The 21527-nt window shown below is 52.9% G+C and overlaps 1 protein-coding gene across 5 annotated transcripts; it reads right to left on the minus strand.

Annotated features, from left to right (window-relative positions):
• Positions 1-8937: 8937 nt before the first annotated feature.
• PBXIP1 (PBX homeobox interacting protein 1) lies at positions 8938-21137 on the minus strand. Of its 5 annotated transcripts, none has more exons than XM_017867715.1 (11): positions 21036-21137; positions 18654-18740; positions 16472-16598; positions 16150-16214; positions 15911-16076; positions 13031-13264; positions 12880-12903; positions 12528-12610; positions 12303-12434; positions 10435-11666; positions 8938-9976 (listed from the first exon to the last, which is right to left on the minus strand). In XM_017867715.1, exons 2-11 carry the CDS (start codon positions 18702-18704, stop codon positions 9877-9879), a joined length of 2214 nt encoding a protein of 737 aa, XP_017723204.1. In that variant the 5' UTR covers positions 18705-18740; positions 21036-21137; the 3' UTR covers positions 8938-9876. The 5 variants fall into 5 exon arrangements, with proteins under 5 accessions (XP_017723204.1, XP_017723202.1, XP_017723206.1 ...); XM_017867713.1 differs by lacking the exon at positions 21036-21137 and adding an exon at positions 20125-20387; XM_017867717.1 differs by lacking the exon at positions 21036-21137 and adding an exon at positions 18435-18523 and having other exon boundaries at positions 18654-18746.
• Positions 21138-21527: the final 390 nt, after the last annotated feature.

Raw genomic sequence — 21527 nt, forward strand, 5'->3', positions numbered from 1 at the left:
CCTCCCCATTTCAATTTCCACACCGCTACTCATCCTGCCTCTTGGAAAACTATGGTTCCTCTAAGGCTCATGCCACCTGCCTGCGCTACCCTTCTGCTTTCCTCAGTACTGGCAGCCCAGCAATCCTGGTGGTTCATTTTCATTTTTTTGTTGTTGTTGTTGTTTGATATGGAGATGAGGTTTTGCTATATTGACCAGGCTAGTCTGGAATTCCTGAGCTCAAGCATGCTCTGGCCTTAGCCTGCCAAAGTGCTGGGATTATAGGTGTAAGCCACTGCACCTGGCCTCATTCTCATTTTCTGAGACTTGGCCACTGGCTCCCAGTCTCCTTTTCTACACAGTTGCTGTCATCATCCTCAGTGACTTCACTGTCATGGCCAGCCCATCCAACACCCCACTGCTCAATCCCTTGACTCTGGCTGTTCAAAGCCTTTTTCCCCCTCTCCTCCTCAGAGGCCAGCTCCTGTGGACACAACCTGGGCTTTGTCATCACCAGAAGCTGCTCAACCTGCAAATTCACATGCTCATCAACCCAACCTTTCAAGGTCACTTGCTCAAATACTCCCCAAAGTAGCACTTCCCTCCCAAGTCCACTAGCTGGTGGAACTGGTTACATTATATAATATGCTCTGCCTGCCTTCCACAACCCAGGGAAAAAAAGTTAAATGTGGCTGGACGCGGTGGCTCATGCCTGTAATCCCAACACTTTGGGAGGCCAAGCAGAGTGGATCACAAGGTCAGGAGATCAAGACCATCCTGGCTGGTGGGATTGTAAACTAGTTCAACCATTATGGAAAACAGATATGGCAATTCCTCACAGGATCATAGAACACTAGATGTACCATATGGACCCCAGCCATCCCACTCCTGGGTATCATTACCCCACAAGGAGACACATATAAATTACTCTACATACAAAGACACATGTACCGTATGTTTATTGCGGCACTATCTCACAATAGCAGAAGACTTGGAATCAACCAAATGTCCATCTGTGACAGACTGGATTAAGAAAATGTGGCACATATACACCATGGAATACTATGCAGCCATATAAAAGGGAATGAGTTTGTGGTCCTTGTAGGGACATGGATGCAGCTGGAAACCATCATTCTAGCAACTATCACAAGAAAGAGAAAACCAAACACCGCATAGGTCTCACTCATAGGGTGGGAACTGAACAATGAGATCACTTAGGACGTCGGGAAGGGAACATCACGCACTGGGCCTATCATGGGAGGAGGGGGGAGGAGGGAGGGATTGCATTGGGGAGTTATACATGATATAAATGCATGGAAATTGATGGGTGCTGACGAGTTGATGGGTGCAGCACCACCAACATGGCATAAGTTATACATTGTACACAACCTGCACGTTATGCACGATGTACCCTAGAACTTAAAAGTATAATAAAAAACCATCCTGGCTAACATGGTGAAACCCCATTTCTACTAAAATACAAAAAAAAAAAAAAAAAAAAATTAGCCGGGTGTGGTGGCGGGCGCCTGTAGTCCCAGCTACACTCGGGAGGCTGAGGCAGGAGAATGGCGTGAACCCAGGAGGTGGAGCTTGCAGTGAGTGGAGATCGCGCCACTGCACTCCAGCCTGGGCGACAGAGCGAGACTCCATCTCAACAACAACAACAAAAAAAAGTGAATGTGTGGAAATCCTTTGTGAGCTACAGAGCGCTGCACAGATGTGAGGCACTATTTGAAGGCTGGGCACTAGTGAGGGTGAGGCCAGAAAGAGGAGAGGAGCAACACTGTCTGACAAGAGCAGAGACGACTGGGCAAGTGAGTCAGAGAACACGGGGACTCAAATTGGAAGCCAAGGGTGTCTGACACCATGGCCTCATGGAGGGTTCAGGAATATGATGCTTGAGGAAGCCGGTGTTGGCCTCAGACAAAAGAGAGGTACCCCCACAGAGCTCGGGAACACAACTACCCTGAAAGTCACTCTTCTGCAGAAGGACAGAGCAATTAAAGGTCTACCTCACTGGTGGAGAGGACAGCTTGGAAGTCAAATCTAGGCCTATTTGAAGGAAGCCTGCTCACTGCATTCACACATGCAGGCAGTTTGAGCCGGCAGGGGACCAGCTCATCCAGCTCTGCAGAGCCTAAAAAGGGGCACTCTGCCCAGGTGGAGGAGTCTTGAGCAGGGGGTACCAAGGTCAGCCCCAAAGCCAGCCTGTCCCATAGTGGAACCACATGCCATCCATCCTGGCTCAGCGACACCACCAATTGCTTTTGCTTCAGTTCCCTGCCCCTGAGTCCAGTATTTCTTCCCATGGTCACCACCCAGCTGACCCAGGCACTCGCCCGTGCTGTTAACTATAAATGTGGTTTGTGAATCAGTCCTCGTGTGTTTGATGACTGCTGCTGCGGGTGCAACAGAGCCTGGCAGGTAAGGGATGGAATGGGGTAGGGCTTGTAAGGAAACAGCATGACCAGCAAAAAGAAGGGGAGGCAGAGTCTTTGGGGACCTGACTGGAGAGAAGTCGATTCATTTGTTTATTCACTCATTCACACAACATGTATTTAAATATACGAAATGTGTCAGGTATTACTAGAGACACAATAGGGAACAAAACAGAATTTGCTCTCAAAGAGCGTCGTTCTCACAGGAGACAGGCAAGGACAAGACAGCTTAAAAATGGAGTGTGAGCTTAAAAACTGGAGAGAGAAGGTTAATATAAATTAATACTTGCAGGATGCTCTGCTATCAGTTGTAAATGACTCTAACAATGCATCCTCATGGCATTCCCTTTGCTTGAGACACCTTCCCGTCTTCATTGTGTGGAATGAACTCCTTGTATTTCAACATCTAGCTTGTCTTACCTCCTCCAGGGAGCCTTCCCTGACCCCTCCAACCCCCCAGTTAGAATCAGAAACCCATTTTCTGTGCTGCTGATACACCCCGTATTTACCCATATCACGGTATCTCATTCTATACTGTAATGATCAGTTTACGCATGTCTCTCTACCCAGGTGGTTAATAGTTTACACTTATTGAGTGCTTACTGTGTGTCAAATCTATTCTCATTTAATCAAAAAAGGAGATGTAGAGACTTGCTTCAAAGTTAGGAGCTGTAACTGGTGGAGCTGGGTCTGTCTGGCTCCAAAGACAGATGTTTTCCAGGCCAAGGCAGCCTCCTGGATGTGCAGACCTGGCCTCCGTTGGCAGTGGGAGCTCCATCCCAGTGTTTCTCCCCACAACACTGTACTGGGCTTTACATGGCTGCTTTTGCATATCCAGTGGTACTGGCCCAGGACCAGAGACAGGATAAGTGCCCCATAAATTACTCATGCATAAATGAATGGGGGGTCTGTGGGGGAGGGGTGGGAAGCCATTTCACCCCTGAGGCTAGATGGGCCTTTGTGGGTACCCTCAAGCTTAAGACCTTATAACATCATACCCAGCTCAGGTTCCTGGGGCAGCTCCTAGAGGCTCTTCCTTCCCTCCCATCCCACTCCTCTGCAAGGAGAGCCTCCAGTTCCTCCTGCTGCTGCCCCACTGTGGCCACCACCAGGCATCTCTGCAGAGGGAGCCACACGTGAGGTCACTGCTCAGGGACAGGATGAGGAAGAACCTGACTTGTAGCAAGCAGCTCCTCCAGACCACACCTCAGAGCCAAGCTCACAGAGCCATGGACAGGAGGGGAACAGAGGGGAGGGAGGAAGAACAAGGGGGACTCTTAGCCAGGGGTCAGCAGCCCTAGGCTCTGATCTGCACTCTGTTCCTAGCAAGCTTTGTGAGCTTGGACAAGTCACTTCCCTCGGTTTCCACCTCTGAACAACAAGAGGCAGGACTGATGCTCGCATGGGCCCTTCCAGAACTGACCTTCTCCTACCCGTTAGCTGGAGCCAATAAGGTGGCAGCTGGTGGCCAGAGAAGAAATGCCTCCAGGGCCAAGAGCCCAGGGAGCTAAAGTGGGGGTGTAGGATGGGGCTCAGGGAGGAGTCAAAGGGAACACAAATGGGAGCTGGGATAGTGCTACTAACCTTCAGCCAGCTGGGGCTGGAGAAGGGGAGGCATCCTAAGAGTGGCCTAGGGCCAGTCTTCTTCCACTGCCACTGTCTAGCTAGGATGTGACCTTAGGCAAGTCACTTCACCTCTCTCAGTTTCTTTCTTTTTTTTTCTCCCCACCAATGGACAGGTCACATCTATCTCAGTTTCTTTATCTGTTAAATAGAGGTACTGGTGGTCTTAACATTCTTCAAAGTCTACTTCTCAGTGAGATAAAAGGTATAGAAGTGCTTTGAAAAGTTAATGACCCACCTAGATGACAGCCACGGCTTGTTTCTTTTCTTTTCTTTTCTTTTTTTGAGACAGGGTCTCACTCTGTGCCCAGGCTGGAAGTGCAGTGGTGGATCATAAGCTCACTGCAGCCTTGATGTCCTGGGCTCAAGCAATCCTTCCACCTCAGCCTGCCAAGTAGCTGTGACTATAGGTGTGCTCTACCATGCTCAGTTAATTTTTTTTTTTTTTAATTTTTAGTAGAGATAAGGTCTTGTTGTGTTTCTCAGGCTGGTCTCGAACTCCTGGCCTCAAGCTCACCTCCCATCTCAGCCTCCCAAAGTGCTGGGATTACAGGCATGAGCCATAGCGCCCAGTCAGCCTGTTCCTTTGCTGGCCTCATGCCACTTTTTCTGGACTAGTCCTGTCATTCCAGATGAGCAAGCATTGATGGCCAGCCTGTTTGACCCATGGGTGATGGACCTTCCAAAGGGAGGCATCTAGCACTCTCCTCTCCACAGCATGCGGCTTCAGGTGTCTGCCTATCCTGCTCTAGCCAGATGACTTGTCCCTTTGACTTTGAACAGGGCCTCAGTGATGACCTCAATGGATTTCCCTCCCCTCTGCTGAGTGCCTCCCCTGGGGCTGAGTGAAGGTAAGTGCCCCATGCTGGTGAGAACTCCTACAAAGGGGCCCTGCTCTGGAGAGGAAGTGGAAGGTTGGGGAATGGTGAGAATTAGTGGCACCCTTCCCATTTCCTACAGTAGCCTTCCCCTCAGACCTGTAGGCTGCCTGTGGGAGAATTTGCCCCCTCTGTGAACCCTCTAGCTATAGGCTGTAACACCGCCACCTTAGGTCTCACCTTTGCCTAGCCTGAAATGCCCTCCCCCATTCTCCCATCTCTGAAATCCTATTATCTTTCAAGATCCAACTCAAAGGCCACCCCCTCCTTCCTCTTCACCCAATTGGCAGACTGCTCCTGGCACCATTAAGAGAATACTATTAAAATCCTGCTTTGTGTGCAGCTAATCCAATTAGCCTCAGGGGAAGGACTGGGGGCCCCACAGCATCTAGCACGGTGTCGAGACCTAAATGCTAGTTAGCATCTTTTCCCGCCAGCTCCTGCCACGTGGTTGTGGTCAGGGAACCAACACCCTTTCCTCCCATATCAGTAGCTCCCAGAGGCTCCCAGTTTCCCCATTAGAGGTTAAGTAAAATAAAAATAACTGCTCTCAGTGCCCTGTAGCTTGCAAAGCCTTTTCATGTAGCTTAAGTTGACTCATTTCACCCTCGGGACAGCCTCTGAGAGCAGTGTCTGTGGTCTCCACTTCAATGATGAGAAAGCTGAGCCCTTAAGCAAGGAGAGGCCTCTTGCCCAAGGCCCACAGGTGGGCAGTGGTGGAGACTAACACTCTGGGTTTTCTGACCTCAAATCTTGCTCAGGCCAAAGCTCTGGTTAGAAAAGATCTGGGCTGGGCCCCCACCTGGCCCAGGAACAGGTGAGCCAGGAACAGGCCCAGCCAGAAGAACAGGTAAGCAGGGAAGGGGTTCACTGTTGTTCTCCATTTGGGAGCGGGCAGTCACCTATCCTGGGTGCCAAAGGTTACCAAAGAGATGCGTGGCCACCTTAAGGGAGGCCTGGGAGAGGTGGGACGGGGAACTCAGATAAGTGCTTAACAAGGGGCTTCTGTGGCTCAGGCAGCTGAGTCAGGGAGGGGAAGAACCTCTTGTCTGATTTAGGCAACAGCCCTCCACACCCCCACACTGCAACCTGCAGTGTCCCTACCAGACCCCTGCTGTGGGCATGTGAAGGGGCCAGGAACATCCGTGGCCCAGAACAAGGCAGGATGAGGAGACATTCCTGTGTCAGGGTAACCCTGGGAGGTTCCCATGGCAACAGCCAGACAGTCCAGTGTGTGTCCCTGGGCCCAGCCGAAAAAGGCTGGGAGCCACTCTCAAAAGGAACATGTGTATCTGACCTTCCAGAAGCCAATAAGGGTGGTCAGGCTGGGAAAGGACGTGACCTACCACCACCTATGACCCACTCACCCTATCTGTCTGCACCACCTGTCACCCCAGGATGGGTATGAATGCCAGGCAATGGGGAAAGGCTGGGGCCTAGAGGACCTGGGGAGGCAGCAGGAGACGGGGGAGATCCTGGAGGAGGCACAGGGCCAGAGAGGGCATGGGTGGCAGAGGCTGGGCTGAGGGCACTGGGAAAAGGGTGGCTGAAGGAGCCTGGGAAGGAGGTGAGGCTGAAGAATGAGAGATAAGGATGGAAGGGGGAATGCAGACTGGGGACTACCGGGAAATGAGTTTTTGGGACTGGCCAAAGGAAATATAATTTTTTCCATTTGAGAGTAGAAGGCCCAAGAAGGCCACCCCCAACTCTAGTGATTCCTCCCAAGGACCCCTGAGCTGAGCTCTCAGGGAAGCAGGCCCTACTTGGGCAAGCTGGGAAAGCTCCCAGAGGGAAAGGCAGAAAGCCAAGTGCTAAAAATGCCAAGTGCTGAAACTGGAAAAGCCCAGCCCAAACCCTGGGAGGCCAAACGGACACGTGGCGGAATCCAGTGAGTCTACCCACAGGCTCCCCCAAGCCCTTCCCAGGCCAGAGCTATCCCCAAGCCCTGTGGGAAAGAGGGAATGCTGTCTCCTGGCTCTAGCCTCACTGGACTCATCTCTACACACTGGACCCATCGTCAGGAGATCATCTGAAGACCTGGACCCTGGGCTCCTCCCCCCTACCAGTGCTGCATGGGTGTGTTAGAGAGAAGGGCCTTGTGGCCTGTGATGAGTATGAGAATCGCCTCCCAGGGGCATCCCAGAGAGTGGGCGATCAGAGCAGCCAATGTCACTGGCACCCCGGCCCTCCCTAACCTACCCCTTGGGTTCATGGCTCTCTTTTTCTTCCTGATTCAGCAGCTTCAGAAACCTCCAGCTCAGCAAATCTACTTCCTGAGTGGGTAAGGAAGAGGAGGGGGCTTAGGGGAACCTGGCAGCCTCCCTGAGCGTTCGTTATGCAAACGAAGGAAATGAGCCCTAAAAATGAAACTGAGAGGGCCGGGCGCGGTGGCTCACGCCTGTAATCCCAGCACTTTGGGAGGCCGAGGCGGGCAGATCACAAGATTAGGAGATCGAGACCATCCTGGTTAACACGGTGAAACCCCATCTCTACTAAGAACACAAAAAATTAGCCCGGCGTGATAGCAGGCACCTGTAGTCCCAGCTACTCGGGAGGCTGAGGCAGGAGAATGGCGTGAACCCGGGAGGTGGAGCTTGCAGTGAGCTGAGATGGTGCCACTACACTCCAGCCTGGGTGACAGAGCGAGACTCCATCTCAAAAAAAAAAAAAGAAAGAAACAAACTGAGAAGCCCCAAGGGGCCACAGTGAAAGTCACCACCCTCTGGGAACCCAAGTAGGCCAGTTTGCATCCCCTTTCCCAGGCCCAGCCACCTGCCCCAGGACACTGAATCCTACCTACCTTCTAGCCTGAATCTCTCTCTCAGCAACCCAACTTTACCAGTCAGCTGTTCAGGCAGCAAGAATTTTGAGCACCTACAGAAGGTGAGCGACATGAAGAGGATAAAACTAGGCTTCTTCGAGGAGCAGTGGTTCATAGTCCTGGGTACCAAATCCTAAAGCCTCCCCAGCCCATATCACCGATCTTCTGCCTGAAAGTTCTTCCTTAGATCTAACTGCAGTTACTCCTGCTGCAGAAAGCAGGTTCCACTGGACTATAGGCTTCTCTTTTTTAGTTTTTTATTGTTGTTGTTGTTGTTTTGTTTTGAGCCAGAGTCTTGGTCTGTCGCCTAGGCTGGAGTGCAGTGGCACGATCCTGGCTCACTGCAACCTCTGCCTCCCAGATTCAAGTGATTCTCCTGCCTCAGCCTCCCGAGTAGCTGGGACTAAAGGCGCCTGCCACCAGGCACGGCTAATTTTTTGTATTTTAGTAGAGATGGGGTTTCACCATGTTGCCCAGGCTGGTGTCGAACTCCTGAGCTCAGGCAATCCGTCCGCCTCAGCCTCCCAAAGTGCTGGGATTACAGGCATGTACCATAGCACCCGACCCAACTTTAGGCTTCTTAAGGTGCCTCTGTATTCACAGTGCCTCTCTGTTTCTGGTACACAATAGACTTTATAAATGTTTGCTGAATTAGTGGTCCTTGTTCCATCCCCAGCCTGCCCTAACCCCTGTCCCACCCATGAATTCAATGAGCTATACCTTTAAGCCCTTAAATAGTGTTACATATTCACTTGCTAAATAACACAGACATCAGTTACAGCCCTTTCTAGAACCTATAGTCCATCCCCTCCTGCCTGAGTAGTCACACCACATTATTCTGTCCCCTGTACATCCTGGGTATTTCCAAGATCGTCAAGAAGCCCAGTGTATTGCCGAAGGGACTGAGGTTAGATCTCAGGGAGGACTTCCTAGAGAATAGCCAAGGGGAATCTGGTCATCTTGGGAGGGCTGGCCAGTGGAGCAGGCCCTGGGGTGAGTGAGGTAGGGTCTGAGATTTTGGGGACAGTGAGTAGTGGGAGAGGCAAGGTCTGGAGCAAATGTGGAGCCAGGGTGCCACCTAGTGGCTCCCTCACCTCCCCAGCCCCAGAAGCTCTTCCTTCTGGGCCTGGGTTCTTTTCCCTCCTCCACACCCTTCCCTAAAGAAGGCAGTAATTTTTGAGAGCCCAAAACAGGAGAGGCATTTTTCTTGCATTGCTTTATTTAATCTCTTCCCCAGCCCTTCCATTGCCTTTTTTGAGGATAAGAAACCCAAAGTTCCCAGAGATTAACTTGCCCAAGATCACTTAGCCTGGATTTGAGCCCGAGACTCAGACTCCAAAACCCACACTCAATTTGCTACATCTCCCAGGGGTGCGGCCAAGGCAGCTGTGAGCAAAAGGAGAAGTGTCAGCTTCTCAAGAGCCTAGAGTTTGTTGGAAGGGCAAGGCAAGGGCAAAGGGGGATACAGGACAAGGAGGGAAGTACCAGTGCCTGGGATGGACCCACCCATTCAGGCAGAGGGTGTGGGGTGTCCCCCGTGCTTAGAAACCACCCAGCATCATAGCTGCAACAGCACTTTATTGGGATCTGAGTCTACAGTTCACATAGGGAGGTGAGGCCATGAGAGAAGCAGGGGTTAAAAAAAGGGGGACTTCACCCCCTGGGGACAGCTGCTTCCAAACCCAGCAAAACCCCAGGGAAAGTCCTCGTGCTGGGCCTCGAGCCAGCAACTGTAGTCAAATCCCAAGGCACCGGTCAGCATGTGGGTCAAAGGGGCCCACTCTGGGGACATACACACAAGAGGATGAAAGCTCTTTAGCTTCAGAATCAGATTGCCTTCCCCACACCCCACCCCAAAACAGGCTCCTCTCCCATCTCCCCCTTCACAGTGACAAAACACAAGCCCACATCCCAGGGCCTGGAGTATCTGCATACATTTGCATAGACGGAAACAGGTCCAGCTAAGGCCTTCTTCTAGATAAAGTGACATCAGTGCAGGGCTGGTGATTTTGCTTTACTGTGTGAAAGATATCTGAGGACACCAAACAAGCCAGGACAGAGTCTACCCTCCAGGAGTTAGATAACGCTGGCATCTTGGGCTGGGCCAGGCCAAGGCCATTCACCGTGCAGCAGGGTGTCAGCCCCGGTGGTGGTGGTGGTGGTGGCGGCTATGGCTGTGTCCCTCCGTGGGCCCCGCAGCTCTTGGGCTCTGTGAGTGCTTGTCCTTCTTCCCTGACCTGTGGGGAGAAAAAGGCCTTTAGCGGACAATACTATGTGATGAAAATGGGTTCCCCGAGGAGAGAGGACCCTGCTCCTCCCAGTGAAGCTGACTTGAGCAGGCACTGCCAAGCATATGGGGGGAAAACCTGGTCTCCCAGGATGAAGGCTCCAGTCAGGAAGGCAGGAAGATGGGGATCTCCCTCGTCCCCTCGGCCATGCAGGTAGAGGTAGGGCAGGGCAACTCAGGAGAAAGAATCCCCCCGCCCAAAAGGGGACTGCTCAGGACCACTCTGGGGTAGGCATAGGCAGCTTCCTGCCCTCAAGGGAAGAAAGGAAGCGGACCTGGATGACTTTTCTAAGGGAAGCCAGCTGGGGACCAAAAGTAGGGATACATCCTCAAACTAATGACCCTTGCTCTTCACATCCTCCCAACTGCCTCTGTCCCACCCGACCCAACTCCCCCACAGCTGCCCACCTCTTCTTCAGTGCTTTGTCTCCAAAGAAGTGGCTGAAGATGAAGTCCTCAAAGTCATCTACTTCATCATCATCACCTGTCTGTTGCACAGCCACCTCCTCCAAGCTGTCCTCCAGGGCATCCACAAAATCCCGGAAGCGGAGGCGGTCATGACGGAAGATGCCGTCCTCACCAAAGAAAGCAGGCCAGAGGGGTAGCTCCTTGGTCAGCTGCCCAGCCCAGGGCAGCCGTGCCAGGTATGTTCTTAGCAGAGAGGCCAGCTCCTGTTGCCGCACTGGGGCTAGCTCTGTGCCGAAGAAAGTCAGGCCCTCCTGCCGGGCACACTCATCCACACCTGAGCAGCCCTGGGGTGCCCGGTACTTGGGCCTCAACAGCTCTGCCCAGGATGGCAGGGGGTCATGGCTGTCCTTAGCCCCTTCCCTCCACCGAGGTTGCTTCTGCTTTTCTCCAGAGGAGTGGAAGCTACCACTTTTCCTTGGGGGTTCCTTCAGGCCCTGTCGCTTGCCCTCCTTCTTGCTCCCCGACTCCTCCACCCTTGGCCTGCCCTCCTTCCACCTTCCTGCCGGCTCCCTGTCCTCCTGACCTCCCCTATTCTTCTTCCGTTCCCGGCCAGATTCTTCCTTCTTATGGTTCCAGTGCTCAGCCTTCCGGTCCCTCTGCCCATCCCACCACTTTTCCTTTCCACTCCACTCCCTGGAATTCTGGAAGTGGGACTTCTGGTGCCAGGCCTCTGAGGCATTGGCAGAGACCCCAGGGTCCCGGCCCCCGTTCTCCAGGCTCTGCAGTTTCTGGGCCAATCTGTGGCCCAGCTCAGCCAAGCCAGCATGAGCTGGGTCCCCATGGCCGGCATCCTTCAAGCTCCTCTCCAGATCCTGCTGTACAGACCCCAGCAGCCGTCGCTGCTTCTCCAACTCTTGCCTTAATGCCTGTGCCTCAGCCTCCAGCTGTTCCTTCTGCTTCAGGAAGCTGAGTTCTGGCTCCTGTTCCCTGGGGCCTTGCTCCTTGATGGCCTTGTCACCCTGTGGGCCTCTACCCCCACTGAGGCACACTCCATCCGTGCCCCGGACACAGTCGGCCTCCAGCCCCTGGAGCCGGGCCCGCAGCTGCTGCAGCTCTGACTCCAGAGCCCGCTGGAAGGCTTCGCCCTGCTGCAGAGCACCCCGGAGCTGGGCATTCTCCTCCTCTAGCCCTTTGGGCTGGTGCATAAGGCTCTGAAGCTCTTCCTTCTGGGCCTGGAATATGGTTTGGAACAAAGGAAGTCACAAAGAGTTCTTGTCAGGATAGCCCCAATGCTTTCTACGCCAATTCCATTCCATTATAGTGAGCAGGTGGCCTGAGCCCCTTTTATGGCCTGGAACACCCAGAGGATTTGGTTTTCATCCTCTACCCCATCTCCATCATGAATGAGACACAGGGATCCCCAAATTCCATCTTGGGTCTCGGCACATATTTATATATATATGTCTCTATATAAGCACACATTTCCTAGATTCACCTAAGGATAACCAATGTGTGGCTCTCACGGTTTTGTTTCCACTTCCTGTACCTGGAACAGTGTTAACTGATCATGGCACTTGGCATGTTATTTAAATCCTTTTCCACACAGTGCTCCAGGCAGACTACACCAGTCAATCACAGGTGATACCATGTATGTTTTATGTACCATGTAGAACAGGTATGCTAGCCCTGGCCCAAACCTTAGCACAGGGATGTGAACCAAGAACTGGGAAAATGCCCTGACTATAGTGGGAGAGGGGAGGTTCAGGATGTGTGGGTAAATAGGAAACATTCCTTTTGGGGGAGAATGCTAGGACAGACACCTGGCCTAGGTGGGTTACCCTAGCCCAGCCCCTCCTGCCTATGCCCACCTGCAGCTGGGCCTGCAGTAGCCGGATGTCCTGATTCTCTTTGGCCAGCTTGTCCAGCAGAAGACCCATGTTCTGCAGGCTGGGGACATGGTCAGGAGGCACTGAGGACTGCAGCTGTTCCCTTAGCCCATCCTGAGGGCAGAAGAGCCTGTTATGCCATGCTACCCCACAGCCCAGGTTCTCCCCAGCCAGGCCCCACCTGCCTCTGGAGACATTCACATATACCTGCCTGTCCCCTACAGCATCCAGCAGCTCGGGGTCTGACCCAGTGTCCGGGAGGACCTGCAGCTCCACTTCCTCCATGGGCCCTGTGGGAAAGGGAAGTCCTGAAACTGGTCCTGAGGCACACAGAGCCCATTCTCCCCACACCCTCCCATTCACACAGTCACCACTCCTGTTCAGGACCCACCCTGTGGCTGAGAGGTCTGGTGAGGTAAAGGGCCAAGGGGCACCCTGAACAGCTGACAAGGCCACTAACTGAGAAGTAAATGTGAGCCCCCAGCACCCCTACTCCTGACCCAGAGAACCAAAGAACACACAAAACCCCCCAGCACAGGCCAGGCCCCTCCCTACTCACCAGTCTCAGACTCTGAGAGGCCACCTAAGGATAAAGACAGAGGAGTCTGATGAGGCCCTCAGAGAGGGGTGAGGTGAAATAAGGTGAGAACATGGCAGGAGGGCAGGCAAGTGTGGAAGCCCAAAGCCCCAGCCTCAGAGGTACCACTCACCCGAGAAGAGGAGGACCCCCAGGCCCAGCAGAACCAGGGCCCCGAGGAGGCACATGTTGAGGGAGATGCCCAGCTCCCCGCCTGCACCCTCACCCCCAGCCTGGTTCTCCACAGCCAGGGGCGCCACGGGCTGAGGTGGGCCGGCCTCCCAGCCCCGCCGTCTCCGCAGACCCTCCACGTCCACGTCGGTGTCATCCTCACTGCTGGAGCAGTGGCCCTCCTCTCTGATCCAAGCTAGGGGAAAGAACAGGGACAGGGCAGTGAGGTGACTGGAGAGACGGGAAGACACAGGGAGAGAGGGGAAGCAAAGGAAGGCACAGGGAGGGAGGTCCTCAGCCCTGACCCCAGAGAGGGGCACATGAAGACCCTGCCCACTTGCCCACTTCTGCCTAGGCATTGATGACTGCCCCTGCCCAGTTTGGAGGCAGGAGACCAGTGCTGTCAATGTACAAGCTATAAAAGCCATTTTCATCCTGAAAGTATCCTCCTTCCTCAGTGTGTGCCGTGCATCAAACCTCTGCAGCTATTAATATCCTCCTGGGTCCCCTCCAAACTCTCTGGCCACTCCTTCCCATTCTCCCTCCCAGGCTCTTCCCTGATCCTATAGTCGGTGGTTTCCCTAGCACCATTTCAGGTTCTCTGCTCTTCTCACTGTACACATATTCACAACTCTCTCACCACCACTGACACCCCGCTTCAGCAATGAGTCCTTAGTGTGTAACTCCTGACTTGACATCCCAGAGCTCCAAGCCTGTATGTCTGACTGCCTACTGGCCACTCCCTCTGGGACCAAACATTCAACACACTGCCCTGCAAAGTGGTTCTTTGCTAGTGTTTTCCCAATTCAGGGGAAGGCACCGCTGCCACCACCTAGCTAACCTAAGCCCTCCCTTTCCACCTCACATCCAGACAATTTCACAGTTCTACACTGAAACATCTTGACAGTCTACCCCTGTTCACAACCCACACTGTACCTGCGTTAGTTCAGGTCTGCATCTTCTTTCTTTTTTTTTTTAATATTTTTTAATTTTTATTTATTTTTATTTTTTGAGACAGGGTCTGGCTCTGTCGCCCAGACTGGAGTGCAGTGATGCGATCACAACTCACCGTAACCTCTGCCTCCCAGGCTCAAGTGATCCTCCCACCTCAGCCTCCCAAGTAGCTGGGACTATAGGCATGCATCATTACGCCCGGCTATTTTTTTTTTTTTTTTGTATTTTTTTGTAAAGATGGGGTTCCCAGGCTGAGCTCAAGTGATCCACCTGCCTCAGCCTCCCAAACTGCAAGGATTATAGGTGTGAGCCACCACACCCAGCCTATTTTTATTTTTATTTATTTTATTTTATTTATTTATTTTTATTTTATTTTTTGAGGCAGAGTCTACCTCTGTCACCCAGGCTGGAGTGCAGCGGCACGATCTTGGCTCACTGCAACCCCTGCCTCCTGGGTTCAAGCAATTCTCCTGCCTCAGCTTCCCAGGTAGCTGGGAAGTAGTTGGGACTACAGGCGTGCACCACCACACCCGGCTAATTTCTGTATTTTTAGTAGACACGGGATTTCACCATGTTGCCCAGGCTGGTCTCAAACTTCTGACCTCAGGTGATCCACCCACCTTGGCCTCTCAAAGTGCTGGGACTACAGGCGTGGGCCACCACACCCAGCCGCCTATTTTTATTTTCTTTTTTCTTTCTTTTTTTTTTTTTTCTGAGATGGAGTCTCGCTCTGTCGCCCAGGCTAGAGTGCAGTGGCGCGATCTCGGCTCACTGCAACCTCCACCTCCCGGGTTCAAGGGATTCTCCTACCTCAGCTTCTCGAGTAACTGGGACTACAGACGCATGCCACCACGCCCGGCTAATTTTTTATTTTTAGTAGAGATGGGGTTTCACCATCTTGGCCAGGCTGGTCTTGAACTCCTGACCCTGTGATCCACCCACCTCGGCCTCCCAAAGTGCTGGGATTACAGGCATGAGCCACCGCGCCTGGCCAATTTTTATTTTCTTTAGAAACAGGGTCTCGCTTTGTTGTCCAGGCTAGAGTGCAGTGGGATGATCATGGCTCACTGCAGTCTTGAATTCCCGGGCTCAAGCAATTCTCCTACCTCAGCCTCCCAAAGTGCTGAGATTATAGGTGCAAGCCACCGTGCCTGGCCCAGGTCTGCATCATCTTTTCCTGACCAGTGCAGTTGCCTCCTAAATGACCCCCAGGCCCTCCATCCTGTCACTCAACAGGGACCAATTCCTATACTCCTCTGCCACAAGCCTGGAACAGAACTCCTTAGCACAAGACAAGTGGTCCCCACTCCTTTGCTGATGCTGCAGCCTTGGCCTAAAATAATCTCTTTCCCCTGCCCTACGTACCAAAAGCCTACTCTGTGCTCAGGGCTCCACTCAAATGTCACCTCTCACTGTCCCAGCCTCTCCCTTGCCCTCAACCAGTCTCCTGACTGAATGGCCTCTCCCTCCTTTGGGAGTACCTTAATTATATTTCTGTACCTCTCTTAGGTCTGATATGCACCTTGGCTCAGTCTGATCTGCCGCTTACATAGGCGGTAACCACTCATCTTCCCTCTGCCCAGGCCCAGGGCCAGCACAAGGAAGGGACTCCAGAATGAGGGTTGAATTCTGGAGGCAAGAAAAGAGGAGGCCCCCATGGCAGAGAGGAAAGAGTCAACCAGATGTGGGCCCTGCCCCTTACCAGCAGTGTGACCTTGGTCAAGTCATTCAACCTTTCTGGGCCTCAATGTCCCAGGGGTAGTGGTGAGAAAGGAGAGCACCAAGGTGCTCAGCCCCAGGGCCTGGACCAGAGCATGTCCTCTGTGGCTGATCCCTCTCCCATACCTTCTAGAAGGAGAGTGACAAGAGAGACAAGGAGGACTCTCACCTGCTTTGGGGGTTGAAGGCAGGTTCTGTGGAGGGCTCTGGCCTTCCAGGTCCTGTGTGTCTGGTCCCAGGTCTGTCACCACGGTGGTCTCCTGCAGGTCTCCCTGGACTACTGTGTCTCCGGGACCAGGAGACTCCACACCACAAACATCATCTTCCAGGGTGCCCTAATGCAGATGCAGCAGTGAGCAGCTGCTAGCCCTCCCTACCTCCCTTCCTTCCCACAGGGAAGCTCCTCACCTTGACCTCAGCCTCCTCTGTTAGAATGCTGCCAGACTGAGGGCTTTCAGTCTGGAAGAGTGTCCCTGTGGTAGGAGAAAAGGCCCAGAAAAACCCACTGCCCCAGCTGAATTTCCTATGCAGTCCTCTTGTCTCCCACGGGCCCCTACCAGGTTGGAAGGGGCAGGAAAAAGCCAGATGGAATGAGAAAAGGAGTTTGTCAACTGAGATTAACGGAGGAACTAAAACGAACCAGTCTCCCTTTCTCTGAGGAAACTGGGAAACCCCAAAATATGGAGAATAGCTTTGTCCAGTAAGGCACGTCCTAAGCAGGGCCTGGTACCTTCTCCATCCATGGTCCCAGCTAATTCTTCCCCATCTGCCTTGGAGGGGCTGTGAGGGGCCTGCAGGGCTCTCTCAGATTCTGGGTCCATCCTAGATGCCGGGCCCAGCGTCTCCACGGGTAGGCTCTGGGAGGAGAAGTGCAAGGAGAAGGGCTGCACCCGAGAATGGGGCCCCAGTCCACATCCCAGAAACACACACGTTCAGTCATGAGCTGGCCCGAAAAGGGGCTCCAGGCAGCACCAAGTGCTTGGCCATTCCCCAGCCTCACTCACTGCGAGGAGGAACTTTCAGGGGCCAGGTTTCCGCTACACAGAGAAGCACCACCACACCAAGGCACTGGATGCAGCACAAACCTGGTGCCCCCCTGCCAGGAGGTGAGCTACAGCCTAGATTTCCCTCCCCTCAAGATCAGTAGCACTTCCTTCCCCACAGATGAACAACCCAGATATTATAATATTAAGGGTGGGAGGAAGGCAAGAGAACAAAGTTCCCTGGGTGCCCACGGGTCACAGTTATGCCTCCCAGGGTGTCACTGCAGCTGCCCTCTCAACTGGACAACTACTTACATCTCCCAAGCCTTTCTGGCCTTTCCCACTGGCCCCTGACACTCCCCCAACACCCAGCAGCTGCTCACAGAAGCCCAACCCACCCCAACCACAGACAGCCTGTCTCCAAGGTGTTCTCAGCCTGAATATTCAGCCCTGGCCACACAGCCTTGGCCTCCTCCCTCTGCCTACTCCCCTTCCACAGGGCCCTGGCCTGCCACCACCCCGTGGCTCCAACTACCCCTTTGAGAATAATGCTTCAGGCCGGGCGCGGTGGCTCAAGCCTGTAATCCCAGCACTTTGGGAGGCTGAGACGGGCGGATCACGAGGTCAGGAGATCGAGACCATCCTGGCTAACATGGTGAAACCCCGTCTCTACTAAAAAATACAAAAAACTAGCCGGGCGAGGTGGCGGGCCCCTGTAGTCCCAGCTACTCGGGAGGCTGAGGCAGGAGAATGGCATAAACCCGGGAGGCAGAGCTTGCAGTGAGCTGAGATCCGGCCACTGCACTCCAGCCCGGGCAACCGAGCGAGACTCCGTCTCAAAAAAAAAAAAAGAGAGAATAATGCTTCATCTTAGTTGTGTCTTTGCCATTTTCAAAACATTTTTATTCTCATGGTCCCTCCTACAAGGCAAAAATCATGACCCGCATTTTACAAGAGGGGACAGAGAGGTGAAATGGCATGCCCAAGGTCCCCCAGCTGTCAACAAAGACACCTCAACAGGAGGCCAGGGCTCTGAGAGCCTGGTGCCCGCCTGCTCATACCTGCCTTCCCTCTGCCAGCGAGTCTCAATCCATGTATCTTGCTCCAGCATCATCCCCAAGGTCAACTCCTTACTCCCAGCTGGGTTCCTCAAGGGCACCTCAAACTCAACATATTGAAACCAAGCTCCTCCCCTCCTCCCCTCCTGGTGGCTCTAATATACAAAGTCGCAAGGTCTTGGAACTCTCAGAGATGCCTTTGACAAATTTTTGCCATCCCTTCTCTAGCCACTCATTTCCCCATCCTGCCAGCCCCCTTCTCCCTCCTCAGTGGGCTTCTGCCCCACCAGCTGCTACCTGGACTTCTGCAGGGGGTGTTCAAAACACTCTCTCCCTGTTCCCACCCAGGCTGCACAGTGGCTTCACCCTCTGCCCAAGACAATGATTGTCCTGATCCCTCTAACCCAAAGCCCCACGTTGATTTCCCATCAGGATGAGGCCTGAAGGCCTCAGCCAGGCCCTTCAGGTCTCTTCCAGGGGTTCCGAGGTTCTGCCCCCAACCTCACTCCAACACTGGCTCCAATCCACATCTCCACATCACCCATGGGTGTCCCACAGTCTCCCCCAGCATGGCTTTCCCCACTATCGCCTCGGGACCTTTGTTCACATTGGTCTCTCCATTCGAAATCCCTCCCTACTTGTCTCGGCTTACCGAACTGGTCCCTTCCTTCACAGCATGGTCCAAGTGCCAACACCTGACCCCTGGGGCCCGATCTCCTTCTTCCTGCTACTGGAGTTCCTCTAACAGCCAGCAGGAAGTGATGCAAGTGACCATCAGGACTAAGGAAAAGGACCCACCAAGAAAGAAGCCCAGCACTGCAGAAACACCCCCCAACCCTGTCCCCATGGTTCCCAGGCCTGCTCTTCCTACCTCAGAGCCAGCAAGCACCCAGCTATTATCAGAGTCTGGGCAGGAGGCCATAGTTGCTGAGGTCCCTGAGGCTGCTGTGGCTGCCACCTGCAGAAGAAAGCTCTCTTAAGGATGGGTGCTCCCTTCAGGAGGGGCAGGATGCAGAAAGCAGCCTTGGCTGGGTTCCAAGGTTCAAGTGCTGGGCAGCAGCCTCCAGAACCAAGCCTGGTTCCAGTCCTTCTCTCCCTGATACCCCAATTCTTCTAAGCAGTGTTTGCCTTGCAAATCAGAACCTGCCAACAGCCACAGAGAAGCCAGCCTTTTCCAGGGACCAACAGGGCCTTGGAAAACTGAACTGACCTTGAAAGGTCAAAGTAGCATAGGCTGGAAAGGCTCTGGGGAATTCCAGTCCAGCCCCCTGACATTTTAGTCAGGGAAGATTAAGCCCAGCAAGGTTGACAGACTTGACTTGCCAATAAGAAGCCTTGTTAATAAGAAGAGCAGGAAAACAACACAGCCCTCCCTTCACAACACCAGGTACCTACACAATCACTACCTTCTCCCCCAGGTCCTGCAAAGGAAGACTTGATGGCCTCCTTCAGCCCTAAATGTCCCACCACTTGCCCAGCATAAGTCCTTGGTATGGTCTAGTTCAATGGTTCTCAATCTTGGTTGCACATTGGAATCACCTAAGATTTTGATTCAATTGAGTTGGGGTGTAGGCCCAGGCGTGGGTCTTTTTAAAAACCTCTCAAATGATTCTCATGCACACCCAGGGTTGAGAACCACTGGCATAGCTTAGATCCACCTGGATGCACCTTTTATAAGTCTCCTCATCACTCTCAGCTCCATTATAAATTCTGTTTACCTTCTTAGTAATCGCCAGAGTTTGGTGTTAGGGAACTTGAAGGTGACTGGGAAAATGGATTTATGGCAACTATCATGTATATATACACTACTTTATAGCTTGCAAAAAATAGACAAAAATCAGGGCTATGGTCCTGCACCCCGTTAATCTGCTCTGACTTGATAGGGACAGGGGAGGGAATCACTCCAGTTTCCAAAGCCTGACTGACACAAAGCAGGGTAAGAAGAGAGGGATCCGCCCCTTCATTGAAGGCTAAGACAGTTCCCTCAGGCAGCTCCTGTTGGGACCAGGCATAAAGGTGGAAGGATAGATGAGCTGACCTCTCAAGAGTACTGGATTGTGATCCTTCAGAAGAGGATAAATGACTGCTTCCCGAGCACTTCATAAGGAAACTCAGGAAAAGGGAAGTGAGGCTGGGACAGTACGGCAGTTCTACCTTCGAAACCAACCACATTATCCCCTTCCGTTTGAGCTGTTTTCAAGTCCCACGTGGTGCCCTAAATAACCTCCTGTGGCTCCTGCCAGTCAAGATCCAAGTCCTGGATAGGTCTTTCCCAATGCCCATCCTCCCAGACACATGCACCCATCCCACACGGAGACAGGAGAATGGCTGCAATGACTTCCCTGTACCAAGTCCAACAGGACACCCTGGCATGCATCTCTAAGTATCCATAGAGCCATAGCTGTTCAGCCTTCCGCTTGTGGCTCCGCCCCCGCCATTGTCATCATCTCCCCATCCCCAGTTGCTGTTAACAGGTGGTGGCAGGAAGGAAGTGGCAGCAGCTTGGGCTGAAGTCCCTGTTTATCCCTAGCTGTGTGTACAGCCTGCTCAGGTCCTCTAGAACCAGGCACCATGGCAACCACAGTGATGTCAGACCCACTGTCTCCATGGAAACCAGCAAAGGTATTTGGGTCAACAAAACAAATACTTATGAGGCCCAAATAGGAGACACTCTGAAGCTCCTATACTCTGGGTCCCAAACCCTGATATCTCTCTCTTGGTTAGGTTAACCCAGGATTCAAAAAAATACCCCTCTTCTCCCAAGCCAGCATCTCACTGCCTTATTAGGAAGTTCCTTCTGCTGTCTAATCTCCACCCTTCCCTGCTGTGTTTCTAGATCTTTTTCTTTTCATCGACCTTCTGGAAGAAAACCCACCTCCACTCCCTCCCCCCACCCCCTTCTTTTCATTCAGGCAGGATTCAACAAACACCTCCTGTAAGGATTATGACAGAGACTTCTGCTATTTCTAAAAAACAGCTAAAGGGGGAGCTCTCCCACTCAGTACAAAGCTAGGAAGTCTCGTCTCTAGTTAATTTAAACTCTTCTAACAGTTGCGCCTCCAAACCTCTAAAGCAAAGGATCTAGGGCCACTTGCCTGGGGTTCCTGTTTTGTTAGTGTTGGCACCTGGCCCTCCTCCCCCAGCCCGGAAATCAAAAGCAGTTCATTCCTTCTAGATTAGTTCCCCCTTCCCTTTTCCTTATTCCACCCCCGTCACAGGGAATCTGTGGACCCCTTCCCAGCTAAGGCATTACCTGACCCAGCTCTTGCTTCGTTCGGTCTTCAGCTTAACCTGTTGCTGGCTTCCCTTCGTTTGCAGCCCGAGAAGAGAATCATGTGACCAGAAACTGACCAATGAAAAGTCAACATCCCCAAGTGGGCGGAAACTTTTGGCCAATAAGAGGAGGAATTGAGAGTCAGGGGGAGGGGAAGGGAGGTCTAGCGGCAGGGCCCCTGAACTTGAGCTTACCGGGTGGGCGACCGGGGTCTCAGCTAACTGAATCCTGAGTTTCCTGCCCTTCTTTCCCAGTGTCTAAACAGTTTCTAGAGAGAACCCCCCCCAAACTGAGAGAAAGGCAGAGGGTGCCGTTTTCTGAGATGACGAAGACAAGGGGCCAGGTTGGTCCCAGGATAGACAGAGACAGCTGTGAGATGGGGGAAGGGAGAGAGACAGGTCGCAAATCCAGGGTATGGAAATAGCCCTCCTGCCATTCTCCCCAATCTGCTCCAGCACAGGTTGCTTAAAA

Source organism: Rhinopithecus bieti, unplaced genomic scaffold, assembly GCF_001698545.2.
Source record: "Rhinopithecus bieti isolate Rb0 unplaced genomic scaffold, ASM169854v2 scaffold_4129, whole genome shotgun sequence".
Classification (NCBI taxonomy): Eukaryota; Metazoa; Chordata; class Mammalia; order Primates; family Cercopithecidae; genus Rhinopithecus; species Rhinopithecus bieti.

Excerpts from the sequence above, each read along its gene's own strand:
- PBXIP1 (XM_017867713.1), bottom strand. The coding sequence starts at position 20,181 with ATGGCTCTATGGATACTTAGAGATGCATGCCAGGGTGTCCTGTTGGAC. Across the intron at positions 18,741-20,124 it reads TCCTGTTGGACTTGGTACAG|GTGGCAGCCACAGCAGCCTC; the intron begins GGAAGTCATTGC and ends TTTCTTCTGCAG. Across the intron at positions 16,215-16,471 it reads TGGGACCATGGATGGAGAAG|GGACACTCTTCCAGACTGAA; the intron begins GTACCAGGCCCT and ends CTCCTACCACAG.